The sequence below is a fragment of the Vombatus ursinus genome, unplaced genomic scaffold, assembly GCF_900497805.2.
Source record: "Vombatus ursinus unplaced genomic scaffold, bare-nosed wombat genome assembly UNPS02005286.1, whole genome shotgun sequence".
Taxonomy (NCBI): domain Eukaryota; kingdom Metazoa; phylum Chordata; class Mammalia; order Diprotodontia; family Vombatidae; genus Vombatus; species Vombatus ursinus.
The window spans coordinates 17,058,163-17,081,873 of NW_020945064.1; the positions used below are offsets into that span (position 1 = coordinate 17,058,163).

The 23,711-nt window shown below is 48.6% G+C and overlaps 2 protein-coding genes across 8 annotated transcripts; one reads left to right on the forward strand and one right to left on the reverse strand.

Annotated features, from left to right (window-relative positions):
- Positions 1 to 916: 916 nt before the first annotated feature.
- On the reverse strand, positions 917 to 10,214 carry FBXL8 (F-box and leucine rich repeat protein 8). 7 transcript variants are annotated; one of them, XM_027847085.1, is made up of 4 exons: positions 9,948 to 10,033; positions 8,120 to 8,365; positions 5,763 to 6,005; positions 917 to 2,608 (listed from the first exon to the last, which is right to left on the reverse strand). In XM_027847085.1, the coding sequence occupies exons 3-4, from the start codon at positions 5,912 to 5,914 to the stop codon at positions 1,627 to 1,629; spliced, it is 1,134 nt and encodes a 377-aa protein (XP_027702886.1). In that variant the 5' UTR covers positions 5,915 to 6,005; positions 8,120 to 8,365; positions 9,948 to 10,033; the 3' UTR covers positions 917 to 1,626. The 7 variants fall into 7 exon arrangements, with proteins under 7 accessions (XP_027702886.1, XP_027702874.1, XP_027702914.1 ...); XM_027847073.1 differs by lacking the exon at positions 8,120 to 8,365 and having other exon boundaries at positions 5,763 to 5,995; positions 9,948 to 10,214; XM_027847113.1 differs by lacking the exon at positions 8,120 to 8,365 and having other exon boundaries at positions 5,763 to 5,981; positions 9,948 to 10,036.
- Positions 10,215 to 10,252: 38 nt separating this feature from the next.
- Positions 10,253 to 21,818, forward strand: TRADD (TNFRSF1A associated via death domain). The gene is made up of 5 exons (XM_027847127.1): positions 10,253 to 10,354; positions 16,607 to 16,778; positions 19,755 to 20,038; positions 20,181 to 20,352; positions 20,973 to 21,818. Exons 2-5 carry the CDS (start codon positions 16,616 to 16,618, stop codon positions 21,293 to 21,295), a joined length of 942 nt encoding a protein of 313 aa, XP_027702928.1. The 5' UTR covers positions 10,253 to 10,354; positions 16,607 to 16,615; the 3' UTR covers positions 21,296 to 21,818.
- Positions 21,819 to 23,711: the final 1,893 nt, after the last annotated feature.

Genomic DNA, 23,711 nt, shown 5'->3' on the forward strand with positions numbered 1-23,711 from the left:
AAAGCCTCCACCAAATCACAGAGATTTTCCAAAAGTTCACTTTCCCATAATCAACTTAAGATTTACAATGCATTTTCTTTAAAACAGTCCAGTGAGGTAGGTAGGACAAGTATTTTACTGAGTGGGGGAAACCGAGTCTCAAAGAGATGGAGTGACTTACCCAACAGGGCTGGACCCCAAGTCTCCTATTGCTTAAAGTCCAGTGTTTTGTCTACTACTCTGTGCTGCCTTATGCATCCCAGCCTCCAGAAGCTGGGACCAGCAGAAAGCAAAACACTTTGGAAGACCTCACTGATGCCCTCCTTTTGACTATGTTAATGTAGAGAGTCCCCCCACCAATATTTCCATAGCCCTTGATCTGGATCACTCTCAATCAGAGTCAATTAAAGACTATAGAGAAAGTTTGGAAATTCCTGTGTGTGAGACTGCCCATCTGGGTAACAGTCCTTTATGTATGATCTCATTAAAATACCTATGGGCCATGGAAAGTAGAATTTTCTGGCCTTAAAAATACGAATATGTATGGAATATTTTAAGTGACTCAACCACAGGCATCCCCCCCCCCTTCCTCCTTCCCTGCACCCTGGGTACCTGCCTATATGCCCTCCCTCTGGTCTCAGCTTGGTTCTCTTACTCCTGTGAAAATTGAACTCTTGGAGGGCCCAGGATACAAAGACATTGATTAATGTAACAGCTGAAAAGATTGTTCTAGCTCTTCCTTGTTTAATGAAGGAAGAAACTGTAGACCTGGGAGGAAGGTGACTTGCCCAAGGTTGCTAGTCCTCCTGACTCCTAAGCGGTGCTTTTACTTTAAGGATGTTGGTGTGTAGTCTTGCCTGTGTGTCTGAAAGTGTGTGGGTGTGTTTGTGCACATGTATGTACACCACATCTGGGTCACAGAAGAAGGACGCGTAGATTTGAGTAGAGGAATTGTGTGATTGTAATTCATTCCAGTGTTCTCACCACTACATTTCACTGCCTGTCAGGATCCAGTAGAAAGGGAGGGCTCCTGAACTAGGGAAGAGCATATTCTGTCGAGAAACCTAGCTACTGGGAGATTCTAGGGCCCAGGTCTTAGAAAACCATATTGCCTGAGATGGTGTCCACCTCAGAGGCTCCAATTCTCCGGCACCTATTCGTGTGGCCGTGGGTGACTTCAATATTCTCTCTGGATCCCATCTATAAAAAGAGGGAGCCGAACTAAGTGGTTTCTGAATCTCCCCCCACCCACCCACCTCCCAGGATGTGACTTTTTGTGGTTCTAACCCCATAGGCACTCATAGCAAGTACTTAACAGATATGTCCTTCCTCTTGTTCATGCAGCTAAGAGCCCTAAAATCCACGAAGTTGGGATTAGCATGTCTGTCTCCCTCTCAGCGCAGATCCTGGAATCTAGAACTGGAGGGGATTTTAGAAATGAATTAATCCAAACCCCTTCTTTTCAGAGAAGGAAAATGAGGCCTAGGGTAAGGAAGGAACGCGCCTTAGGTTACATTGCACATAAGAGGTAGAGGTGGGTTTGAACTTGATCTCTTTCCACCACAACACTCTGTCTAGATTAGCTGTAGGGTTAGGAAAGCCGCAGTGCAGATTCCGCGGTTCCTCTCAGCCTGGGGTTCAAGCTTGTCACCTGACAATTTTGGGCCGCCAAGGGTGCGGCTCCCGAGTGACCTTGAGCGTGTAACTGCGGAGGCAGGGGCAATGGGTTAGGAAGGCGCTCACTACAGCGGGTGTCACCACACAGTAGCAGTGCACCTCGCGCAGGTGGCCGCAGCCCCGGGCCAGCTCCTCCAGCGCTGAGTTCAGGGCGGCCGACGCTGTGGCGCGCACTACCAGGGCTGTCAGGGTGGTAGCGTAGTGGCGGCCTGCGAGGCGCACTGCCTCAGCTACCTCGCCGAACGTGTTGAGCCTCAGTGTGGTCACGGGGATGGTGGGCTGCAGGACGAGGGTGACCCGCTCATCGGGCACCGTATGGTCCAGCTCAAGATCCACCGCGAGCCCCGGGTGACGCCTTCGGGCCGCGATCCACGCGTCGTCGGGTATGTCCTCGGCGTACTTGTCTAGCCGGGCGCAGAACACGGCCAGGTGCTGGAAAGGCGGGCGGCCCTTCTCGGCCAGGGTGGCCAGCACCTGAGTTGACAGGCTGGCGTAGTAGAGACCGAGCGCGCACAGGTGAGGGCAGGCAGCCAGGATGGTGCGCACCGTCTCCGGTCGCACGTTGCATACCAGCGTCCTGTTGTTGAGGAAAAGACCTCGGAGCTCCGGGCAGTTCCGCGCCACCTGCAGCACTAATCCGTCGTCCAGGGTGAAAGGCATGCTTCGGAGATCCAGCTGTTGGAGCGCGCAGGGACCCAGCGGCCGCGCTGTGCACACTTGGAGCAGTCCGTTCAGGATGTCTTGGCCAGAGTAGAAGAGCGGGTTCTCGCCTCTGCAAACAATACGCAGCCCCTGCAGGCCGGGGCCCTGCTGGGCCAAGGCAGTTAGGAGCTCCGTGGCTGCCCTCCGGCTCCCTTCCTTGGACGGGTCAAACTCCAGCCCCAGGTGGCGGATCTGACCCAGGCAGGGGGACAGACTATTCAAGGCAGCCGCGTCTGCCTCCAGTTCGCAGCTTTCAGGACAAAACAGAGGGGGAAATTATCAACAGGGCTGCCGGAGGCAAGGAAGAACTCATAGTTGTCCCTCTATGTTCCACGGTGCTCCTAGCTCTCTATTTCCATCCTTCCCGTCTCAACTGCTTCAGGATCTCAGCAAGGCACTTGCCCAAGGCAATTGCTGAGTTGTCAATGAAATAAACTCACACTGGGATGGATGTGTGCACCTCTAATCTGCAGTGAAAAAGACCAAGGCTTCCTCCCCTGAACCAACTTGATGGCCTGGCCTTATCTGGTCTAACCCTTCCAAGTCTGACATTCTAAGTCCTCACTCTCATGTGCCGTGACACACCAAGAGGGATTTGCCCCTGGGACATAGTTTTGGGCTGAAGAAATCATAAATAGATAAATCATCTCTTTCATTGTAAAAAGAAATAGTTAATACTCCTTCAAAAATGCCTTACATTATTACTGTAAGTACTCCCTAGTATGCTCATGCAGAGAGTAGCCCTTCCCTGCCTCAACAGACGAGCCTTCGGGATTAGCTATGGCAAAAACAAACAAACAAATGAATGAATTAAAAAAAAATTTAAGTAAGCAAATTACAATAATCACCCAGTGGTCAGCCTTCTCCTGAAGTCCCCAACTCACCCCATATATCCGATTTGTTGACAAATCTTGTCCTTTCTAACTTTACAAACTCTTACATATACTTAGTTGTTCCCTTCTCTCCACTCACAGAGCCACAGTTGTTTCTGGCCTTCAACACCTCTTACCTGGACTATGGCAATAGCCTTCTAACTGGCTTCCTCATCCCAGATCTCTCCCCAGTCCAACCCATCCTCCATTCAGCTGCCAAGGTGATTCTGTAACTCGTAGGTCTGACTGTGTCAACCTCTCTAAGCCTCCTTAGCTCCAATGGCTCCCCCAGGGTCAAATATAAACTTCTTTATTTGTTCATAAGCTGGTGCCTCCTTACCTTTGCAGTTTTCTCACACATTATTCCCCTCTGTAGATTCGATGATGAAGCCACATCGGCATGTTCACTGTCCCTCACACAGGATACTCTTTTTTCTCATCTCCTGGCTTGCCTTTGAGCTGGTTGAGTACTCTGCCTTCTCACCTTGGCCTCTGAGGTTCCCTGGCTTCCTTTCTAGACTCAGCTCAAAACCTACTTTCCGTAGGAGGCCTTTCCTGGTCCCCCAGGCTATTAATGCTTTTCCCTCTCAGAATGCTTCCCATTTGTTCTGTATATAGGTTGTATGTACCTGGTTTTTTATATATTGTCTCTGCCATTGGAATGAGAGGTCTTTGAGGGCAGAGACTGTTTTTGCCTTTTTTTTTTAATACCCGGTAGATGTTTAATAAATGCTTGTTGAATTACAAAAAAAATTACTCTAAAAGACTGGAGAACTTTGATCAAATGAATGACCAATTCTCATTCCAGAGGACTGATAAGGAAGCATGCTACTCATCAATTGGCAGAGGGGTAATTGACTCAAGATGCAAAATAAGGCATACGTTTCTCTACAGGACCAATGAAGGAATGTGTTTTGCTTGACAACAAATATCTGTTACTAGGGCTTTTTTTTTTCTTTTTCCATTGGGATTGGGGTGGGAGGTTGAGGGGAGATAGGGATAGGAGGGAGAAAGAAAGAGAAAGGGAGGAAGGAAGGAAAGAGGGAAGCAAAGAGAGTTTTGAGACAGCTTTTTTTTTTAAATGGAGAAAGGAAAACAGAAGGAAGACCAGAAAGAAGTCCAATGGAGCAGGACAAACACAAAAGCTACAGGTTGAATTTAATACATACATTTAAAAAAAATTTAGCTACACATATAAAGACCTGCATAATCTCCTTTTTTCTGATTTACTCTGTATACACAAATACACATTCAATTTGGCATTTGTTAAATTAAAGCTCAGGAAAAAATTTTAATTTTTAATTAAATGCTTTTAGCTTCTTGCCCGATTGGCTCTGAGCCCTTTCACATTTAGCTACATTTCAAAAGAATGCAAACTCTTTAAAGGGTAAAGACCCCTCCTTCCTTCATTCCTTCCTCCTTTTCTTTCTTTCTTTTTTCTTTCTTTCTTTCTCCCTCCTTCCCTCTCTTTTTCCTTCCTCCCTTCCTTTCTTTTCTTTCCAAGAACTGACATGTGGTAGGCATTTAATAACTGCCCGCTGAATTGAAGCCAAATGAATTAGCTAGGTTAGGCCTTGGACAACCAAAAAACCACTGGGCAGGTACTTGAAGCCCTTGCAGATTGGCTATATCTGCTACCGTATACTCATTATCTGCAGGCATAGACTTCTAGAATGTGAGGTTTGAGGCCCAACACCTTCCTCCTTCCATATAGCCAAGTCAGTAAATTTCCCCGAAGGCCTTCTCTCTCCTACTTGGAGGCAGGACATATGAGGTGAGGGGGTGCAGAGCCATCTCTCCATCCCTGGTGTCTGAGCCGGCATGAGACAGGGCTTTAGGGTGATGCCTGTGTTATTAGTTTGCTGAATGTTTACAGTATTGTAAAACTTTTCAGAGGACCCTAGGGAATGGACCCACTTCCTCTGGGGTAAGAGTGGAAGTTGGAAGCTTTCTAAGCATGAGTCATTAGTCAAGAACACTGGGAAGTGGGTGGAACTGATAAGCCTGGGCTGGCTACCTTCTCTCACAAGTAATCATTAATGGGACTCAGTCACTCATTTGGAGGCAGTTATTCTAATTTCGATGATAGTGTTCACTGAAAACTAAAGTGCCAGAACTGGTCCTTTGCTATCAGTTTGAATTTGTCCCATGGCTAAGGTGCCCTGGGACCTCAGTTAAGTTTAATAATAATAATAACAATAAAAATAATAATAGTTCTATAGCTCTTTAGGGTTTGTAAAGCACTTTACAAATATCTCATTTAATCCTCACATCAGCCCTATATGGCAGGTATTATTATTATTATTATTATACCCTTTTATAGATGATAAAACTGAGGCTAAAATAAGGTTAAGTGACTTGCCCAGACCCATACAGTAGTAAGGGTCCAAGGCCAGATTTGCACTTAGGTCTTCCTGACTGCAGGCTCAGTGCTGTCTCCTGCCACCTGGGTGCTTTTGGGGTTTAGAACTCTTGAAAGGAAGAGGCTCCTACTGTGGGGAAGGCAGAAAGGGGTCCTTACTGGTTCCTCACCTGATATCTGTGATGTACCACACAGAGCTTGAGTTGACAGCAGTGGCCCAAGCCTGGCAGACTTGGGAAACGGAATATCGGTCGCGAAGGGGTAAGTATCGGAAGATCAATGACAGTAATTCTTCAGGGAGGTATTTCCATGGTTCAGCCATTGGGAAGATGGTTGAGCTCCAAAAGATCCCCGTCTGCCGATTTTTCTGCAGCGTGACTGGAGCTGGTCTGGTGATAGAGACCTGGGCATGGCTCAAAGAGAAAGAACCACACACTCAATGAACTCTCCCCCTGCTCCTACTCAATGCCTTGCATGGCTGGGGAAACTACCATAGGGTGAGGGTTTCCATGAGAACATAAGCCTGGATCCCTGAGAAAAGACCTAGGTTCAGCTCAGTATCCTCCTGTGATAACTGTGTGATAACTTTCCTTGAAATTTCATTGTAGATTTCTTTAACTTTCAGCATATGCCTTCTCACAGGGCAATACATTCCATATGCTTCGCCTTCTCAGTGTTAATATGGTCAGTCTCTCATTTTTTTAGAGATTATATTCATATAGCAAACAGCTGGACTGGAAACCAGCAGTTCTTAACCAGAGGTCCATAAATTTGATTAAAATTTTAAAATAAACATTTTAATATAATTGGTTTCCTTTATAATCCTAAATATTTTATTTTATGCATTTAAAAACATTCTGAAGAGTCTTTAGGCTTCCCCAGACTGCCAAAGGGTTGGGCCATTACACAGAAAGGGTTAAGAACCTCTGGGACTTTTAAAATCCCTCCTAGCTCTAACATTCTATGTATTATGGTCTAACATTCTACGTTATAAGATCTTTTCCAGCTCTAACATTCTAGATCCCCCCCCAAACCCTCCTCACTTCCAAACCTCCCTATTAATGTGGAGAGCACCTCTTCTCTGTGCTCACTGTCCCTCAGGCTCACAACATATAAGTAGTTCTGGATTCTTCACTTTCTGTCACCCTCACTGTCTCTCCTCTCATATCTAATCTGTTGCCAACACTGTGATTTCACCTTTGCAACATTTCTCAAATACTCCCCCTTGTCTCCTCTAACACTGGCATACCTCTAATGCAGGCTCTCATCCTGTCATGCCTGGATTATTGCAATAGGTCTGCTGCTATAAGTCTCTCCCACACTCTTGTTCTTCCTAAAGCACAAGTCTGACCATGTTACATCCCTACTCAATAAACTCAGTGGCTCTATCATCACCAGAATCAAGTACAAAAATCTTCTGTTTGACATTCAAAGCCCTTCATAGCCTAGTCCCTCCTCCCCATCCTACCTTTCCAGCCTTCTTACATTTTACACCCCTCTCCCACCTCCACATAATCTGTGATCCAGTGACACTGGTTACTTTGCTGTTCCTTGAACCAGACACTCCATCTTCGGATTTCTGACATTTTCACTGGCTGTCTCCCACGTCTGGAATGCTCTGTCTCCTTATCTCCTCCTCCCAGCTTCCCCAGCTTCTTTCAAGTCTCACCTAAAAAACCCCCTTCCACAGGAAGCCTTTCTCAATCCCTCTTAACTGCAGTGATGAATTATTTCCCATTTATATTGTACACAGCTTGTTTGAATATGTTTGCTTGTTGTCTCCTGCATTAGGCTTAACTCCTTGACAGACTATCTATTGTCTTTCTTTTTCTCTCCAACGCTTAGCACAGTGCCCAGCACATAGTAAGTGCTTAATAAATGCTTATTGACTAGTCTCACATTCTTTTAGGTGTTTTATAGCTCTGCCATTCACACTATGCCAAATTGTGTTTGTTGCCCTGTGTGTGTGTGTGTGTGTGTGTATGTGTGTATGTTTAGATAATACACTCTTAGCTCTCTCTGATGTCTTTCTCATCTTCCATTTCCATTCAGACTGCCTGTCATTAGGAGAGTACTCAGTCCTTCCAACCTCACAGCCCAGGGGCAAGTCTGAAGGGTCAATCACCTTCTTTCTTGTCCTCCCTCCTGCGTGACTTCCTGTCCCCATCTCCCTTAATGCTACCAAAATTACCTCCCATTCAGCCCGAATGTTAGAATGTGCGCTCTTTGAAGGCAGGGGCTTTTTCCTTTTCTTTATATCTTCAGAATTTAACACAGTGTCTAATACGCAGAATGCTTAATAAAGGCTAGTGAATTTGACTTGACTCTCCCCTCCACCCGCCCAACCCCATCCCTTCCCCCTACGCGCGATAATTATAAAGATCACAATCAACTTTCTCACTTCTGGCCCAGAATAAATAGTCTCTCAGTCTCGGGATACTGGGCACAGCCACAACCCGGGCCTGAGAGTCGCTGCCCTTTGGGCGCGTCCGTCATTTACTAAAGGGACAGGGAGCCTAGATCATACCCGAGGCCGTGGCCTTCCGGCTTTTCCTCCAGCTCTGTAGTTTTTCTCAGGTTTATATTTTGCCTGGAACTTCGAGGAGGGCGACCACTTGGCCTACGTTGGAGCGTAGATCATTTTGAGGCCGGGGGCTCCTGGCTGGGGTCTGCGGAGTTCAGTAGCCCAGGGCCCTAACTTGGGGTAGGGTTTTGGGAACTTTTTGTCCGCATTCACCGTCGCCCAACACCGACTCGGTAGCTCCCGGAGCCCCTGTAGAATCCAAGGAACCCCGGGCTCACTCTCTTGGCTACCCCATGATCCTGACACGGTTTGCCAACGTCACCCCTTGAATCTGGCAGTCCTTTGGGTTAAAAGAGCCTCTTTTCCACTTATACTCACCACCTTGCGGCAGTGAAGGAGTTAAATGGGTAGGGTTCTAGAACCCCGAGTAGAGACCTGAATGGTTCATTCAAATCAGCTGGGGACTAGTAGCCAATCACCAGACTGGGCGGGGCCGAGCCCAGATGAAGCTGTGGGATGGAGGCTGGTGGGTCTACTCTGGGTGTCCCAGGCATCAATCAGGTGTCTGCAGCCCTCTGTGCCTCGCAAGTGTTCCCCTTTGATCCTGTAGTCATCAACCCCGGGGATCCCTTCTTTTGGGGAGCAGGGGACCCTATCAATTGTTTCCGTTTCTGAGGACTTGGGCGGAGGAGAGCTAGGTCCTCCTCCGCCCTTCGTCCTCTCAATCCTATAGCTCTGAGAGGTGGTGGAGGCTAAAGTGTCCTGGGACAGACGGGCAGGTTGAAAGCTGGGTGCGGCCAGGCTCGGGGGCGGAGGTGACAGCTGGGCTTGGGAAGTCCCCCTCCTCCTTCCACCCCCGGGCACGGGAAGTTTGAGGTAGTGGAAACCTTGGACTCAATGCCAGAGGACCTGGTTCGAAATCCTGTCTCTGACATAATTGTGGGTGTGCAAGTCACATCGCCACATTTCCTCATGTAATATTTGCACGACCAATTCCAGTCGCTTTGTCAGTTTTAAAGCGCTACGGAAATGGAGACTGCCCCAGCTGCCACCAACCACGTCTCGAGCTTTTTCCTACCCGGCCCTGCCCCATACTATCGTGCGTCCCCACATCTTCTTTTCAAAGTCCGACGTATGAGGCAGGGTGGAGTGGGGTGAGGTGTTCGGGGGGGCCGGTTCCGCCTGAGCCACATAACCCAGGGACACTAAGTCTCCATTACTCCCCAAAGGCAAACTGAACATGAATCTCTATCCTGTGGATCTCCTTCTCCTTCCCCCACCCCCGCAGGTAGGGGTTCTAATAGAAGACAAATAATAAGCCACAATTGTTCAGCTTTCCTCACAACAACCCTTAGGGGCTAGCCAGAGAGAGGTGACGGTGGATAGTGGTTGACTTGGCGTCAGAAGGACCTGAGTCCAAATCCTGCCTCCAATACATACTAGCAATGTGACCTTGGGTAAATTACTTAACCTCTCTCAGCCTCTGTTTCTGAATCTGTAAAATGGGAATAATAAGAGCGCCTATTTCGCAGAGCTGTTGTGATCAAATGAGATAACACATAAAGCCTTTTCTAAACCCGAAAGCGTAATATAAATGCTGGCTATTACTACCCTTCGTCTGCAGAAGAGGAAAAAGGCTGAGAGGGAAAGTGGTTATTAAGGCGGCACACAAGTCGAAACTCAAACAGACTCAGACAGACTTCTGATTCCAAGCCCAGGGCTCTTCCTCGCACTGCCTGCGTCCCAGCCTTCCTCAGACCGCTGTGAATATTACTCACTCCTTCCAGTTGAGAAGTTCTTGCCAGCTAATCCGGATCTAGATGTTTCTTACCTGCCCCAGCGCGCGGTCCTCGGATCTCGAGCTGAAAGGGTTACTGGGATCCCTGAATTTCCAGGGCCGGCTAGACTGACTCAGGGATGGCTGACTCATGGATGCTTAGGTTGGTCCGTAGGCTTGGATCGGGCTGGGTCAGAGGAAGGACCTAGGCCCGTAGGCCCTTAGACCCAGCCACTACGTAGCTCCAGTCACTACGCTTCTTAACTGCCCTGGCTGCTCTCCAGGGGCGGCCGCTGTCCCGGAGTTCGGGGGATCCCGGGGCGGGGAGCCAGCTCTGTCCCTCCCCTTCTCTCTTCTTCCTCCTCCCTGCTCCCCCTCCCCTTGGGCTCTGCGCAAACCCGGAAGAACGGGTGGACAGAACCGGTCTTCGAGAGCCGGAGCAGCGGGGACCAGACGGCTTGGTCAGTGTCCGCGGGGAGCTTAGTTGGGGAGGAAGCACGGCACGAAGAGGGAAGGGGGGGGGCTGGGTAGGGGCCAGCGGGCAGAGAACAGTATGGCGCAGGTCTGGGGTCCTTGTGCCAGGTTTGGCCTGGTTAGAGGAGCCAGGCATGGGCAGGGTCCTGAGCTGGGAGTAGGTGTGGAGGGGTGTGTGCATCGATCCCTGGCGCGAACCGGACTGAGTAGGACACCTAGGGGATTCAGGCCAGCTCCCTTGGCCTCCAGCCTTCTTTCCTCTCTTCCCTTCCCTCTCCTCTCCCGTCTCCCTTCTCTCCCGAGCTAGCTTGGGCTGGCCAGGGCTAGGGCCGGGCCCCACGTGGGAGATACTGTTCCGAGCCTCGGCCTTCCCTCCTCGGGATACGGTTTCGTTGGATAGCTCGAGTTTCTGAGGCTCTTATAAAGTTTGCAAAGAGCATTTTTCAGGACAACTTTGAGTGCAAGTGTTAATTTCCCCTCTTTGCATGTGGGGAAAGTGAGGCCCTAGGAAGTTAAGGGATTTGAGTGGGCATTCACGCTTGTTAAAAATCCGAGCCCTTTCTCCGCTTCCAAGCCTAGTTCTCTTGCCAAGCACTAGGTCAAGCTGAAAATCTGGAGGTCAGCAATGAGCTGGGCCTGGTTCAGCCCCGCCCCACCCCCAGCCTTTCCCCTTTGGACTTAGGGACCAGAGCCCATCCCCCACCCTCCCTCCCGAATTCAGCAGCCCTGCTTGCCTAGGTTTTCACACCAGTGGGTGTGAAACATTTCTGGAAGAGAAGTCCTAGTTAGGGGCAAAGGAAGGTACCTTGGCCAGAAGCCAAGGAGGGGACTGGAGGAATAGACCAATAGCATGGGTCGAGGGGGATGGAGCTGGCTGGCATACAGCCAAGACAGAGGAGAAGGAAGAGCCAGGAAGGAAGGAGATGTCACTTAACCAACACTTAAGAGCTTACTGTATGCAATGTACTGGGACTGGATAAAGACCGTAAAGTAACAGAATCACAGGATTTCAGAGTAGAGCGGGTCCTTAGGGAGCAGCAAGTCCACCTTGATCTTAATTGAGAATTCCTTCTACCATGTCCCTAACAAGCCATCATTGAAGACATCTGAAGGGGAAACCCGCTCCTTCCTATTCCAACTTAGAAGACTTCTAATTATTTGTAGGGGAGATAAGAGACCTCCAGGGATAGAAATCAGAAGATGCTAAATGCATTAGAAGAGGTTGGTTTTTTTTTTTAAGTGCTATAAAAACAAATGTGGAACTGATCCCTTCCAGCAAAGAGGATTAGGGAAGGTTTCAAGGACTTTGAAGGAGAGGGGGGTATGGTGGGAGGTTCTGGTATTCCTGGCATAAGGGAGAATTTGAACAAAGTCAAAAATCTACTCAGAAGAGTGAACATTTTGTTGGGGGAGCCTGGGTGTCATTCATTTTGGCAGGTGCCTAGCATATGTACCAGGGAGTAGGGTGGGTGGGACAAGACTGAAAAGATAGGTTGAAACTGGATCGTGGCAAAGCTGGAAATGTCAGGCTGAAGAATCTCCTTGGATTATTATGGATATGAAACAGGGAGCCATGGCAGGTCACTGAGTCTGGACCAGCTGTGGAACTGGTTTTTTCTTTTATTCCTGAGAACAGTTCCTTGGCCTCTTGCATTTCTTTCTCATCCTCAGCGGAAGGTGCCTCTTCTGCCTTTATGGTCAAAGTAGTGTCTTAGGAAGCTACTTCAGTAGCTGTGAGAAGGATGGATTGGAATAAAACTGAAGATAAGGCCACCAGTCTGGAGGTTTGGTCCAGTTGAAAGGGCCTGAACTAGGCTGGTGGTCATGGCTATGAGGAGTCAGATGGAAAGATGTCAAGGACTTTGCCAAGCTCTGCTATTTCCTGCCTCTGAGCCTCAGTTTCCTCATTTGTAAAGTGAGAACTGAATTATATGATCTCTCAGCTCCCCTTCCATTCTTTTTTTGGGGGGAGGCAGTTGGAGTTAAGTGGCGTGCCCAGGGTCACACTGCTAGTAAGTGTCTGAGGTCATATTTGAACTCAGGTTCTCCTGACACCAGGGCTGTTGCTCTATCCCCAGTGCCAGCTAGCTGCCCCCCTTTCTACCCTTAATTAAGCTATACCTATAAACTAAATGAGAGCTGTGAAAGTTGCCGCCAGCTGGTCACGAGTAGTGAAAAATACTCCAGAGTGGGGCCAAACCAGGTTCAAGTTTAATTGGGAGATGTTTAGCAAAATAAATAAAAAATACAACATAGATAATGTTAATTTGTGGTTTTCTAAGTCAGCATTGGCCCATAGGAACACAGTTTTTCTATTTGAGTTTTGACACCCCTGATCAAAACTTCCCTTGATCAATATGTTTCTCAGCCATTGTGGGTGGTGGTAGGAGGTGGGCTCATGCCCAGCTCTCTCCATAGCCCAATTCTTCCTGTCCCCCTTTCTTTTAGAGGTCCCCAGTGACACTAAGGTGTTTAGAGCCAAAGTGGTGCTCTGAGGTAGAGGCTGGGTTCCTGTTGAGGGAACTTTGCCCTCGCCTGACCACAAAGGCCAGAAGTGGCCTTTGAAATTGGGCTCAGTCCCTTGCATGGGGGCTGGGCGATGGTTGATGAAAGGACAGAAGCTATAGGGAGGCTATAGATAAAAGAAGAGGTGGGTCCATCGGCTGGTGTTAAAAAACAAACAAATAAACAAAAAACAGTCCCCAAGGCTCGTAAGGATCAGGACTCATGTACAGAAGTATAGTCACTATAAAGAGTTCCCTGTCACCAAGCAGGAGATTGTGTGTGTGTGTGTGTGTGTGTGTGTGTGTGTGTGTGTGTTTGAAAGGTGGGGGAAAAGAATAAACATTGATTAAGGGCCTAATATGTGAGGCACAGTGCTGAGCACCTTACAAATATTTCATTTTATTCACCTAACAAAACTGTAAGGTAGGTGCTATTATGATCTCCATTTTTCATTTGAGGAAACTGAGGCAAACAGAGGGTAAGTGACTTGCTCAGGGTCACACAGCTAATAAATGTTTGAGGCTGGATTTGAGTCAGGACCTCCTGACCCCAGCCCCTGTGCTCTATTCACTTTGATGCCAGCTGCCTTAGTTTCCTCAGGGGAGCATCTGTTTTTTCATGCTCAAATGGCCTACTTCAATTTGGAAAAAAAAAAAGTATTTATTAAGTACCTGTTGCTTAATGTGAGAAACCAGGTACCCAAACAAAATAAATGGCTCTGTTTTCAAAGATCTTATGTTCTACCTGGATGAGGGATTCTTAACCTGGGGTCTATATACCCCCCAATAGGTCTGTGGGTAGATTTTAGGAAGTCCATGGACTTGGATGGGGGAAAAATTACATCTTTATTCACTAATTTATAACTGAAAATGAGTGTTGCCTTCAAATATTTAAAAAACTAATTTTGAGAAGAGGTCCCTAGGCTTTATCAGGCTGTTAATGAAGGAGTACAAGTATAAGTTCTTAAAACAAGTTGAAGAACCCCTGGACTAGGGGTGGGGAGCCTGCAGCCTCGAGGCCACACGTGGCCCTCTAGGAGCTCAAGTAGGGCCCTTTGACTGAATCCATACTTCACAGAACACATCCCCTATGGCCTTGAGGCTGCAGGTTCCCCACCCCGGGGGGATAAAGTAGCTACACAGATATGTAAATAGAAGATAATTTGGGGAAATTGTTGATCAGTTGTCCAGTCTTGTCTGACTCTTCATGACTCCATTTGGAGTTTTCTTGGCAAAGATACTGGAGTGGTTTGCCATTTCCTTCTCCAGTTCATTTGACAGTTGAGGAAACTGAGGCAAACAGGGTGAAGTGACATGTCCAGAATCACACAGCTAATCAGTGTCTGAGGCCAGATTTGAACTCAGGTTTTTTCTGACTTCAGGCCTGGTACTCTTCCATACCTAGCTACCCAAAAAAATTAGGAGGAGGAGGAGACCTCCTAAAAATGAGGTGGATCATAAAAGGCATCCATGAAGGTTGGCATCCATGTTGATCATGGAATGAAGCTGTTGATGAGTTCTAATGGGTGAATGTGAGGAGGGAGTGCATTCTGTGTATGCAGGACAGCTTTTGCAAAAGCACCGAGGTGGGAAATGAGATGCTGAGTTCCAGGAAGAGTGTGTTTCCCTAAGTGGCTTAAACTTTGCCCTTGTGAGTATTAATTTGCTTCCCAAAAACTTCCCCATAGAAAGGAGAGAGAGAAACTAATCACTTCCTCCTCCAAGACAAGGGTGTGGCTATACTTTCTTAGAATTCCTCTCAATGAATCTCCTACCCAAGTTCACACAACTCCACCTAATTCTAATAATGATAATAAAAATGACTATATCTGACACATCTAAAGTTTACAAAGTTCATTCTAATAGCTAGAAATTATATAGGTGGTAAAATGGATAGAGCCAAGTGCTTGGTGTCAGGAAGACCTGAGTTTAAATCCAGCCTTAGACACTTATTAGTTGAGTGACCTTGGGCAAGTCACTTAACCTCTGTTTGCTTCAATTTCATCATCTGGAAATGCTTGGGTCTGAATGATTGAATGACCCTTGATGGGGTCTGGCCCCATAGCTAATGCCCTTGGTGGATGGAAGATTCCTTTTCTTCCCCCCAAGTGGTAGGCATAATGAATCTTATTCTGCTCCTCATCCCCACTGCACCCCAGCTCCCACCATACTGCTGGCCCAGAGAAGTGGGGGAATCTTAGGGCTTCCAGCTGACCAGCCTGGCAGGGATTACCCTCTGCCTTGCCCTGGCCTCTTGTAGGGGACTTCTGCTTTGTGTCAGCCCTCCTCTGGCTCGTCCCTCCCATCTGTCTCTTTTTTCCTGGCTGGAATCCCCCCAGTTCAGTCTGTACCGGAACAGGCTGCCCAAGGCCACAGGGTCTAGACAAGGGGAGCTGAGTCTGTTAGGGAGCCTGACCCCTCTCTGGGGTTCAGGGAGGTGGCTCCCCTGAGGAAGGGAGGAAGGGAGAGAGGGAGGGAGGGAGGGATCTCTCTTGGGCAAGAGGATATGAAAGTGAAAAAAGCTGAGGACTCCCCCCTCTCCAGGAAGCACACAGGGGAGGAGATCCGGGTGCACCATTCTAAGAAAGTGCTAACGGTTCCTTGTGGCTCCTGGCATGAGAAGTGCTCTCTGCCCGCTGTCTCCTGGGCTTCCCCCACCTCGCTGCTGGGCCCTGGCCGGACTCTGCACCCCCAACAGCCATCAGCATTCTTTGCTCTAAGGACCATTCTGTGTTGGGCTAACTTGCCATTTACTGAACCTTTTTCCAAGGTAGCTTGCAGCTGTAGCACTCCACAGGTGAAAAGCATTCTGTTTGAAGACCCTTCTTAGCTATAATATAGCATCTTAGCATTTTTTATTTTTCCTAATTTGTATAGAGTGAAGGAGGAGGAGTTCAAAAGACCTGGGTTCAAATTCTTGTTCAGACAGTTACCAGCTGTGTTATTCCTGGGTAAATCACTTTCTGAGCCTCAATTTCCTTATATGTAAAATGGGGATAATAATAGCACCCACTTCACAGAGTTGTGAGGATCAAATAAGATAAGATGCAGTCTTCCGAGTCTTAACATCATATCCCAAGGGCCCTTCAGTCTGATCATCCATTTTCAGCCATCCCTACCGATTCCATTTTGTACTAAGGGGAGGGGACCCAAAGATAGAAGGTTGCCTTGCCTCAGCTCCCATTTTTTTTAGTCTCACTAATCAGCTTTCCCAATGGGAGGCTTACTATGATCCTTCTCTTGGCTATTAAAGTACTTATTTGATCCTTGGTGGTTGAATTAGCTGTTGAGGGGTGGGGAAGAACGGTCTTTGTTCTGTTGAAAACCAACTTGGCATAATGAATGGAGCTGTTGGACACTGTGCTGGAGTCAGAAAGGTCCGAGTTTAGATCCCTCCACAGACACTTACTGGCTGTATGACCCTGGGCAAGTCATTTAACTTCTCCCTGCCTCAGTTTCCTTATCTGTAAAATGGGGATACTAAGAGCATTTACCTTATGGGGTTGTTGTGAAGATTAAATGCAGTAATCTGGGTAAATTGTTTTTTTTTTCAAGCCTTAAACTGTTAGATAAATGTCAGCTATTTTTATTTTTGGAGTTGGCTGGATTTCTTAGGTAGCATAGTGACTTAATGGGGCATCTCCTATTTGAATGGAGAACAGTCTCAGCCTGGGATCTAGGATTCCTTGGGAGCCTGGAAAGGCAAGGCTGGTGACTGGCCAACATGACCTACAGGAGCCTGGGATGGCAGATGACTCCAGGAAGATGGCAGATGGCCTCCAGGAGTGGAGCGGCAGTGCCTACCTGTTTGTGGAATCGTCGATGGAGAAAGTAATTTTGCCTAATCTATACCAAGATCCTCGGCAGAAGCTGGCAATATTTCGGGTCCTTAAATTGGCACTGGCAGGTGACTATGGGATCCTGGGGTGTATATATGGGGGGGGGGGATAATAATGATGGAGGCTCACATTTCAATGGTATTTTAAGGCTTCCTGCCTTTCCCACAGCAACCCTGAGAGGTAGTGCAAATACTAGTCCTATTTTATAGAAGAGGAAACTGATGGTCAGAGAAGTGAGGATCATCCAGCTAGGGGGGTGGTACAGATGTAGGGGCAAGGCTAGCCTTGTCTAAAGCTTGTCTCTTGTTACCACCTCCTCCCCATCCTGGGGCCTAGTTTTTGCTTCCCATGCCTTCCCTCAATAGAAAGTGAAGAGGGAAATCAATCATCTCCCAATTCCAGACTAAAATATCGAAGGAGTGTGGGGGGCACCTCTCGATGAACAGCCTTGCTCCCAAAGCTGTTCTACTGGCCATGTATACAGAACAACTAAGAGGCAGGCAGGCCCTGAGTTGTCAGTGTGACCCCAAATAGCTAAGGCATGAGTCTCTAAGGCTAGAGTAGGGGGTGGCTGTCCAGGACACTTTACCTTTGTCTCCAAGGTGACATCACTCCACCTACACATAGCAGCTCCATAAATGTATATTTGCAAGGGAAAACGTGTGGATGCATGACACGTGGGCTTTCATGTGCATATGGACATTGCTCACGTGTCTATCAATGTCATATATGAGTGTGCATGTATACACCTGTAGTTCAGTGTGTGTATGGAAGCATGTGCATTTGTCAGCGTGCATTTGTTACATGTTTCTATGTGAATTGGGGGTCTGGCCCCATTACATACACATATATGTATTTATGGGCACAATGAATGTCTATGAGTGTATGTAGTGCATGCCCATATATGTGTATGTATGTTGACTAACACCATTCATGTGTGCTTTCCTTAGGACACTTGGACTGTCCTCATTGTCTAACTCCTTTTCTCTTTCTCTCCATGTCTGCTTCCTGCCTTCCCTGATTTCCCTCTTCTGTCTCATTGCACCCTTCCTCAGGCTTTTTCCTTTGCCCAGCTCTCCTTCCTCTGAATGTTGCCCCTTAAGGCTTCCTTGCCCCCAGTGGCATTGAGACATGGGAGTGAGCAGGGGACCAGGATGAAGCAGGATGTGGGAACCCTCCCCTCCCCCACCATGGTCTGGGTTTGGCTGTGAGACCAGGTGAAGAAGGTCTTCTTGGTATCTGCCTCTAGTTGTCCCCCTACCCCTAAAGCCCCAAAGCTTTTTTGAGGTTATCCCTGGTATCACCAATTTCCAGAGGCCCCAGTCTTAACAGGCAGGACCTCCCTATCCACTAATCATATACTGTTTTCTGGGATGAGGGGCACACTCCATCAGCTGCTGAGGTGACAGGGCCTTCCCTCTGGTGCAGCCCAAGCTGTCCTAAGACCATAGCTGTTGCCTAGAGGTGCATCAAAGGGCCAGCCAACCCTTTATTTTCTTTTCTTTTTAGGCAATTGGGGTTAAGTGACTTGCCCAGGGTCCAGCTAGTAAGTGTCAAGTGTTTGGTCTGAGGCTGCATTTGAACTCAGATCCTCCTGACTTCAGGGCTGGTGCTCTATCCACTGTGCCACCTAACTGCCCCCAACCTTTTATTTTAAACAGTAGCTTTGTATGACTATTAAGAGCTAGCCACAGTCTCAACGTCTAGCCAGGCCAAGCTGGAGCAGCATTTTTTTTTTTTTTTACAAGCCTCTCCCTCTGGCATAGAGGGAACAACTACAGAAGGTCAGAGGTGGATGGGACCTTTGAACATAGAATGTTAGAATCCCAGAGCTGTAAGGGACCTTAGAGATCATCAATCTGTACCCAAAGAGGAATTAATTCCTTTCACAATATCTCCAATAAGTAGTTATCCTACCTCTCTCTGCCTGAAGACCTCTAGCGATGACCCACTACCTCTGAAAGCAATCAATTCCAATTTTTGGATAACACTGATCACGTCACTGTTTACCTCAGTTTCCTCAGCTGTAAAATGAGCTGGAGAAGGAAATGGCAAACCATTCCTATATCACTACCAAAAAAACGCCCAAATGGAGTCATGAAGAGTTGGACATGATTGAAATGCCTAAACAATGGATCATTAGGAAGTCAGCCAGGTGACAGGTGGGACAGAAAGCTGGACCTGGAGTCAAGAAGCCCCTGAGTTCAAATCCAGCCTCAAACACTTACTAGCTGTGTGACCCTGGGCAACTCACTTAACCTCTGTCTACCTCTGTTTCTTCATCTGTAAAATGGCAGTAATAATAGCATCTCTTTCCTAGGGTGCTTGTGAGGATCAAATGAGATATTATTTTAAAGGGCTATTTAAATGCTAACTATTATTATTATCAGTTTCTAAGGCTCGGACAAGGTAAGTGACTTACTCAGGGTCACACAGCTAGCAAGTGTCAGATTTAGGACATTTTCAGAATGTTAGATCTGGAGGGGACCTTAGAGACCATTCTAGTCCAATACTCTCATATGGAAATTGAGTTGGTCAGAACCCAGCGATCTTTCCAGGTCACTAAGAAATTCAGTGATACAGGCAACCGGGAAATAAGATATACAGGCAATGGGTATAGAAATGTATCCTACCCTACAGGAAAATAGAATGGGAAGGGGATAAGAGAAGGGGGGGAGATAGAAGGGAGGGCAGATTAGGCGAAGGGGTATTCAGAATGCACGAAGTCTTGGGGTGGAGGGAGGGACAAGATGTGGAGAAAATTTGGAACTCAAAATCTTGTGGAAGTGAATGTTGAAAACTAAAAATAAATTTAAAAAGAGTCCTTTAAAAAAAAAAAAAAAGAAAATCAGCGATAGCCTGAGCCTAGACTAGAATGGATTTGAAAACTGTGTGTGTGGGGGGGAGGTATCTAAATTAATAGATAACCGGCAGCTGGCCTAGAGGCACATGTCCCTCTCCCTCGGAGTCAGCCTGTAGCCTGACCCACTGCACCCTACCCCCTGGGGCCTCCCCGGCTCCCCACTCCCCACCCCCCACCTCAGGATGCACCGGGAGCCAGGATGGAGTACAGATCCTGAAGATTCACTGCAGCAACCCGCAGCTGATCGTGCAGATGAAGTTCTGCGGGCAGGAACCGTGCACCCGCTTCCTCCGGACCTACCGCGAGGGGGCTCTGCGGGCCGCCCTGCAGGAAAGCCTGGCGGCCTTGCTCGGCCACGCCCAGCACATGGTGCCGCTGCACCTGGAGCTGCGCGTGGGGTCCGAGCGGCTGGACTTGATGCTGCAGGAGGAGGAGCGCTGTTTGCGCTGCATCCAGCAGGCCAAGGTGCGCCCGGCGGGGTTGGGGGAGGGAGGCAGAGCGGGCTGCCGGAGACGAGCGGCCGTTCGGACGAGGAGGGCGGGGAGGCTGGGCTTAAGGAGCCAGACTCATCTTTAGCCTTCCCTCCCTCTCCCTTACCCCATCCCAGCCGGACCGGCTCCGAGATGAGGAGATCGGCGAGCTGGAGGATGCTTTCCGGAGCCTGACCTGCGATCCAGGGGGCGGTGGAGCCCCTAAGGCCTCTGCTCCCAAGGCGCCAGCCCACTCGCCCCCTCCGCCCGCGCCCGCACAGACCTTTGTGTTCCAGGGTCAGCAGATTGGTGAGTGGTTTAACGAGCCCTGGGGCGGAGGAGGGGTTCGCTAGTTAATTATCCTGCTGGTGCCCCACCTCAGCAAAGAGTGTGAGGGGTCGCTGGTGGGAGCACAATTCCTGATCCCTCCGGGAGCTGCTGCTTTCCCCAGGGCAGTCAGGAAAGGGACAATCCCCGGTTTACCGGGATGGGTGGGAAGTGGGGGTTCATCGAGAGTGCTGTTAGGAGAGTGCCTGGGAGGGGAACAATTCCTTCATTGTTCTGGCTGCCCCAGAAGGGAAGGGCAATTTTTGGATTGTCTAGTTCGTCGGAGATAGGGTACAGTTCCTTGGGATTATTGGAGCTGTCTATAAAGGAGACAATTCTTGTTTTATCCGGGGTGTCCAAGAGGGAGGGGGTGGTGGTAGTAGATCCTTTGTTCATCCGGGAGGGGGCGGGGGGGTGTGGAGGTGGGAGGGATGGAGAACTGAAAACCTGGTTTTGGACCGGGCGGGGGGGGGGCGGGGTTCCGGTTTACAGTGTCTGGGGGCCAGGAATCCCTGGTTTATCCGGAGCCCGAGGAGGGTGGCCTGTGGATCTTCCACTGCCCAGTTGTCTCCGCTCAGGGCTCTCCCTTCTCCTTCCCTCAGCTAACCGTCCGCTGGGCCTGGAGGACCGACAGAAGTTCGCCCGCTCCGTGGGCCGAAAGTGGCGGACGGTAGGCCGGGCGCTGAACTGCCGGGCCCTTCGGGAGCACGACCTGGACTCCTTGGCCTACGAGTACGACCGCGACGGGCTTTACGAGCAGGCCTTCCAGATGCTGCACCGCTTTGTGCTGGCCGAGGGCCGCCGGGCCACCCTGCAGCGCCTCGTCGAGGCTCTAGACAAGAGTAGTCTCACCAGCCTGGCCGAGGACCTGCTAGGGCTGCCGGCGCACCGGGAGTACCAGGAACAGGAAGAGAAACAGGATTAGGCGGCCGAGCTGGCCGCCAAAGCACTACCGGCCCCCCCTAACTTGAGCCAGCACGATCCAGACCTGTTGGACTAAGGGGGGGATGCCTGATTTGCCTGGAGCCGGGGCAGGGGCCCAGACCTACTCCAAGTACTGAGAAGACTGTACTCTGAGACGGGTGCAGGAGGGCTGAAGGACTGGGATCCTGCCCCTCTCCCACCCTTTGATCAAACACAGATGGGGCCTTACCCTGAATTAGGCCCTAATACGCTGTATTAGGCCCTCCTGATGCCCACCCACCCATAGCTATCCATTGTCTCAGCTAGAGGCGAAAGCACTTTGAAGATGTCCCACGCCAGCTCCTTGTATCCCAGAGACACAGCTAGAACGTAACCGAATATCATAGATTAGTAAAGGGCCCTGTGGCTTTGATGTGACAACTGAGAGTCTGGGTCAAGGTGGGGAGGTGCATTAGGAGAAGAGAAAGAAGGGGGGGAGGGTTTAATAATATTTATAAGGCTATTAAAGCTTCAAATTTCCCTAAGACTTTGGGGACACTCTGAATAGTACCTTAAGGTTTGCAAAGCATTTTATGCATTGGTGTTCCTAACACCACCCTGAGAGGCTCCTGCTATTATCATCTCCATTTTGCAGAGGAGGAAACCAAAGGTGAGAGAAATTAAGTGAATTGCCCAGGGGAGTTGTTGATCAGTCATGACCTCATTTGGGGTCTTCTTGGCAAAGATACTGGAGTGGTTTGCCACTTTTTTCTCCAGCTCATTTGACAGATGAGGAAACTGAGGCAAACTCGGTGAAGTGACTTGCCCAGCTAGTAAGTAAGTGAGGCCACATTTTAACTCGGGTCTTCCTGACTCCATGCATTCTGCCAATCCAGCTGCCTTTAAACATGAAAGAACAGTTTCTGCTCTTCTTTGACACTGATGTATATGCTTGGGGCAGGGGGGATACGGAGAGGGGGAAGTAGGAGGAAGAAGGCTCTCCCACACTTCCTCAGACATGGTGGATGCATATAAGTATATACGTATGTATGTATGTATCAATCAAAAAGCATTAATTAAGTGCTTACTATGTGCCAAGCATTATTCTAGGCTATGGAGACACAAAGGGAAACAGTACCAGAGTCATGTAACTTAAATTCTCAGGGGAGATAATATGCATGTTTGAACATCTGTACAATACACGAGGAGCAGATACAAGGTAACCTCGGGGGTAACATGCTAACTCTGCCTAGCACTGGTCTAGAGCTGAGTCTGGAAGGAGACTGGGGATCCCAAGAGGCAGAGGGAGGGCTTTAAAGGCATGGAGGAAAGCCAGTGAAATGGGAGGCAGGGGACATGGGAGATGAAGGGTCTTGTAGGAGGAACCGCAAGAGGCCAGTGTGGCTGAACTAGAGAATGTGCAGAAGGTGCTGAGGAGACTGGGGCTGGCTCGCTAAGCCCTATTCTTTGGTAAGTTTGTGGAGGCAGCCTGGAAGATCGAGGGGCCTTAAGAATGGCACCAGAGCTTTAAAAAAAATCCCCCAATGCATTTTACTAATTAGAGTTTAGTTTGGGTTAAAGAGCTCATCTTAAAAATATAAGTTCTCTAGAGGAGGTCAGTCACATTATAGTATAAATTAACTTAATCCTATCATGGCCTTTCACTGAAGTTTGGGCTTGGACTGAGGGGACAGAGTTGGGTACAGGTAAGAGGGAGGGATAATTTAACAGCATGGTCACTTGGAGGCAATAAAGTGAGGCGCTCTAACTAGCTAGGGACAGCATGGACTGGACTGAGTACCAGGGATGGGGACAAAAGGGAGAAACCTTGCTTGAAACTTGAGGAGCCCATATTACATATTTTACCAGTAAGAATTCTTGTCTGCACTCCTCCCGCCCCCATCCACACTGGTGCCAGCACCACATTGTACAATATAGATTCTGACCACTTGTCTCTTACCTTTGCCATTCACCAGCTTTGTGACTTGGGGCAAAACCTCTTCTTGAGACTTCAATTTTCCCATTTTAAAAATTCAGGGGTTGAAAGGAAATGTCTCAAAGTTCCTTCAAGCTCCAACTTTCTGATGGTTAAATTTTAGATGAGCAGTCCACACAATGCTTCTGTACAAGTGTGTGTCTGTGTTTGATTGTCTAACTTTGTCCCTGTATCCTATGTGTGCGAGTCTCTCTGGGCTGGTCTCTTTATACATTCTGTGTATCTGCTCCCCCTATTTCTGAGTGACATCATGGGTCATTCTTTTCCCTGTGGTTCTGGGGAGGAGGGCAGGATTTCAGTGGCCAGGGTGTGACACACTCATTCAAGGTGGAAAAATAGGGGCATCTCGGAAGCAGCCCAGGTCTTGTTTACTGGGGAGATTGCTGGTTTTCTCCAATAGCCTTTTACATGTCTGGGCATCATTGCTCACAAAAGGCATTGA

Excerpts from the sequence above, each read along its gene's own strand:
- TRADD (XM_027847127.1), top strand. The coding sequence starts at position 16,616 with ATGGCAGATGACTCCAGGAAGATGGCAGATGGCCTCCAGGAGTGGAGC. Across the intron at positions 16,779-19,754 it reads CCTTAAATTGGCACTGGCAG|GATGCACCGGGAGCCAGGAT; the intron begins GTGACTATGGGA and ends CCCCCACCTCAG. Across the intron at positions 20,353-20,972 it reads GTTCCAGGGTCAGCAGATTG|CTAACCGTCCGCTGGGCCTG; the intron begins GTGAGTGGTTTA and ends TCCTTCCCTCAG.
- FBXL8 (XM_027847073.1), bottom strand. The coding sequence starts at position 10,046 with ATGAGTCAGCCATCCCTGAGTCAGTCTAGCCGGCCCTGGAAATTCAGG. Across the intron at positions 5,996-9,947 it reads AGGACCGCGCGCTGGGGCAG|GTCTCTATCACCAGACCAGC; the intron begins GTAAGAAACATC and ends AGCCATGCCCAG. Across the intron at positions 2,609-5,762 it reads TGGTACATCACAGATATCAG|CTGCGAACTGGAGGCAGACG; the intron begins GTGAGGAACCAG and ends TTGTCCTGAAAG.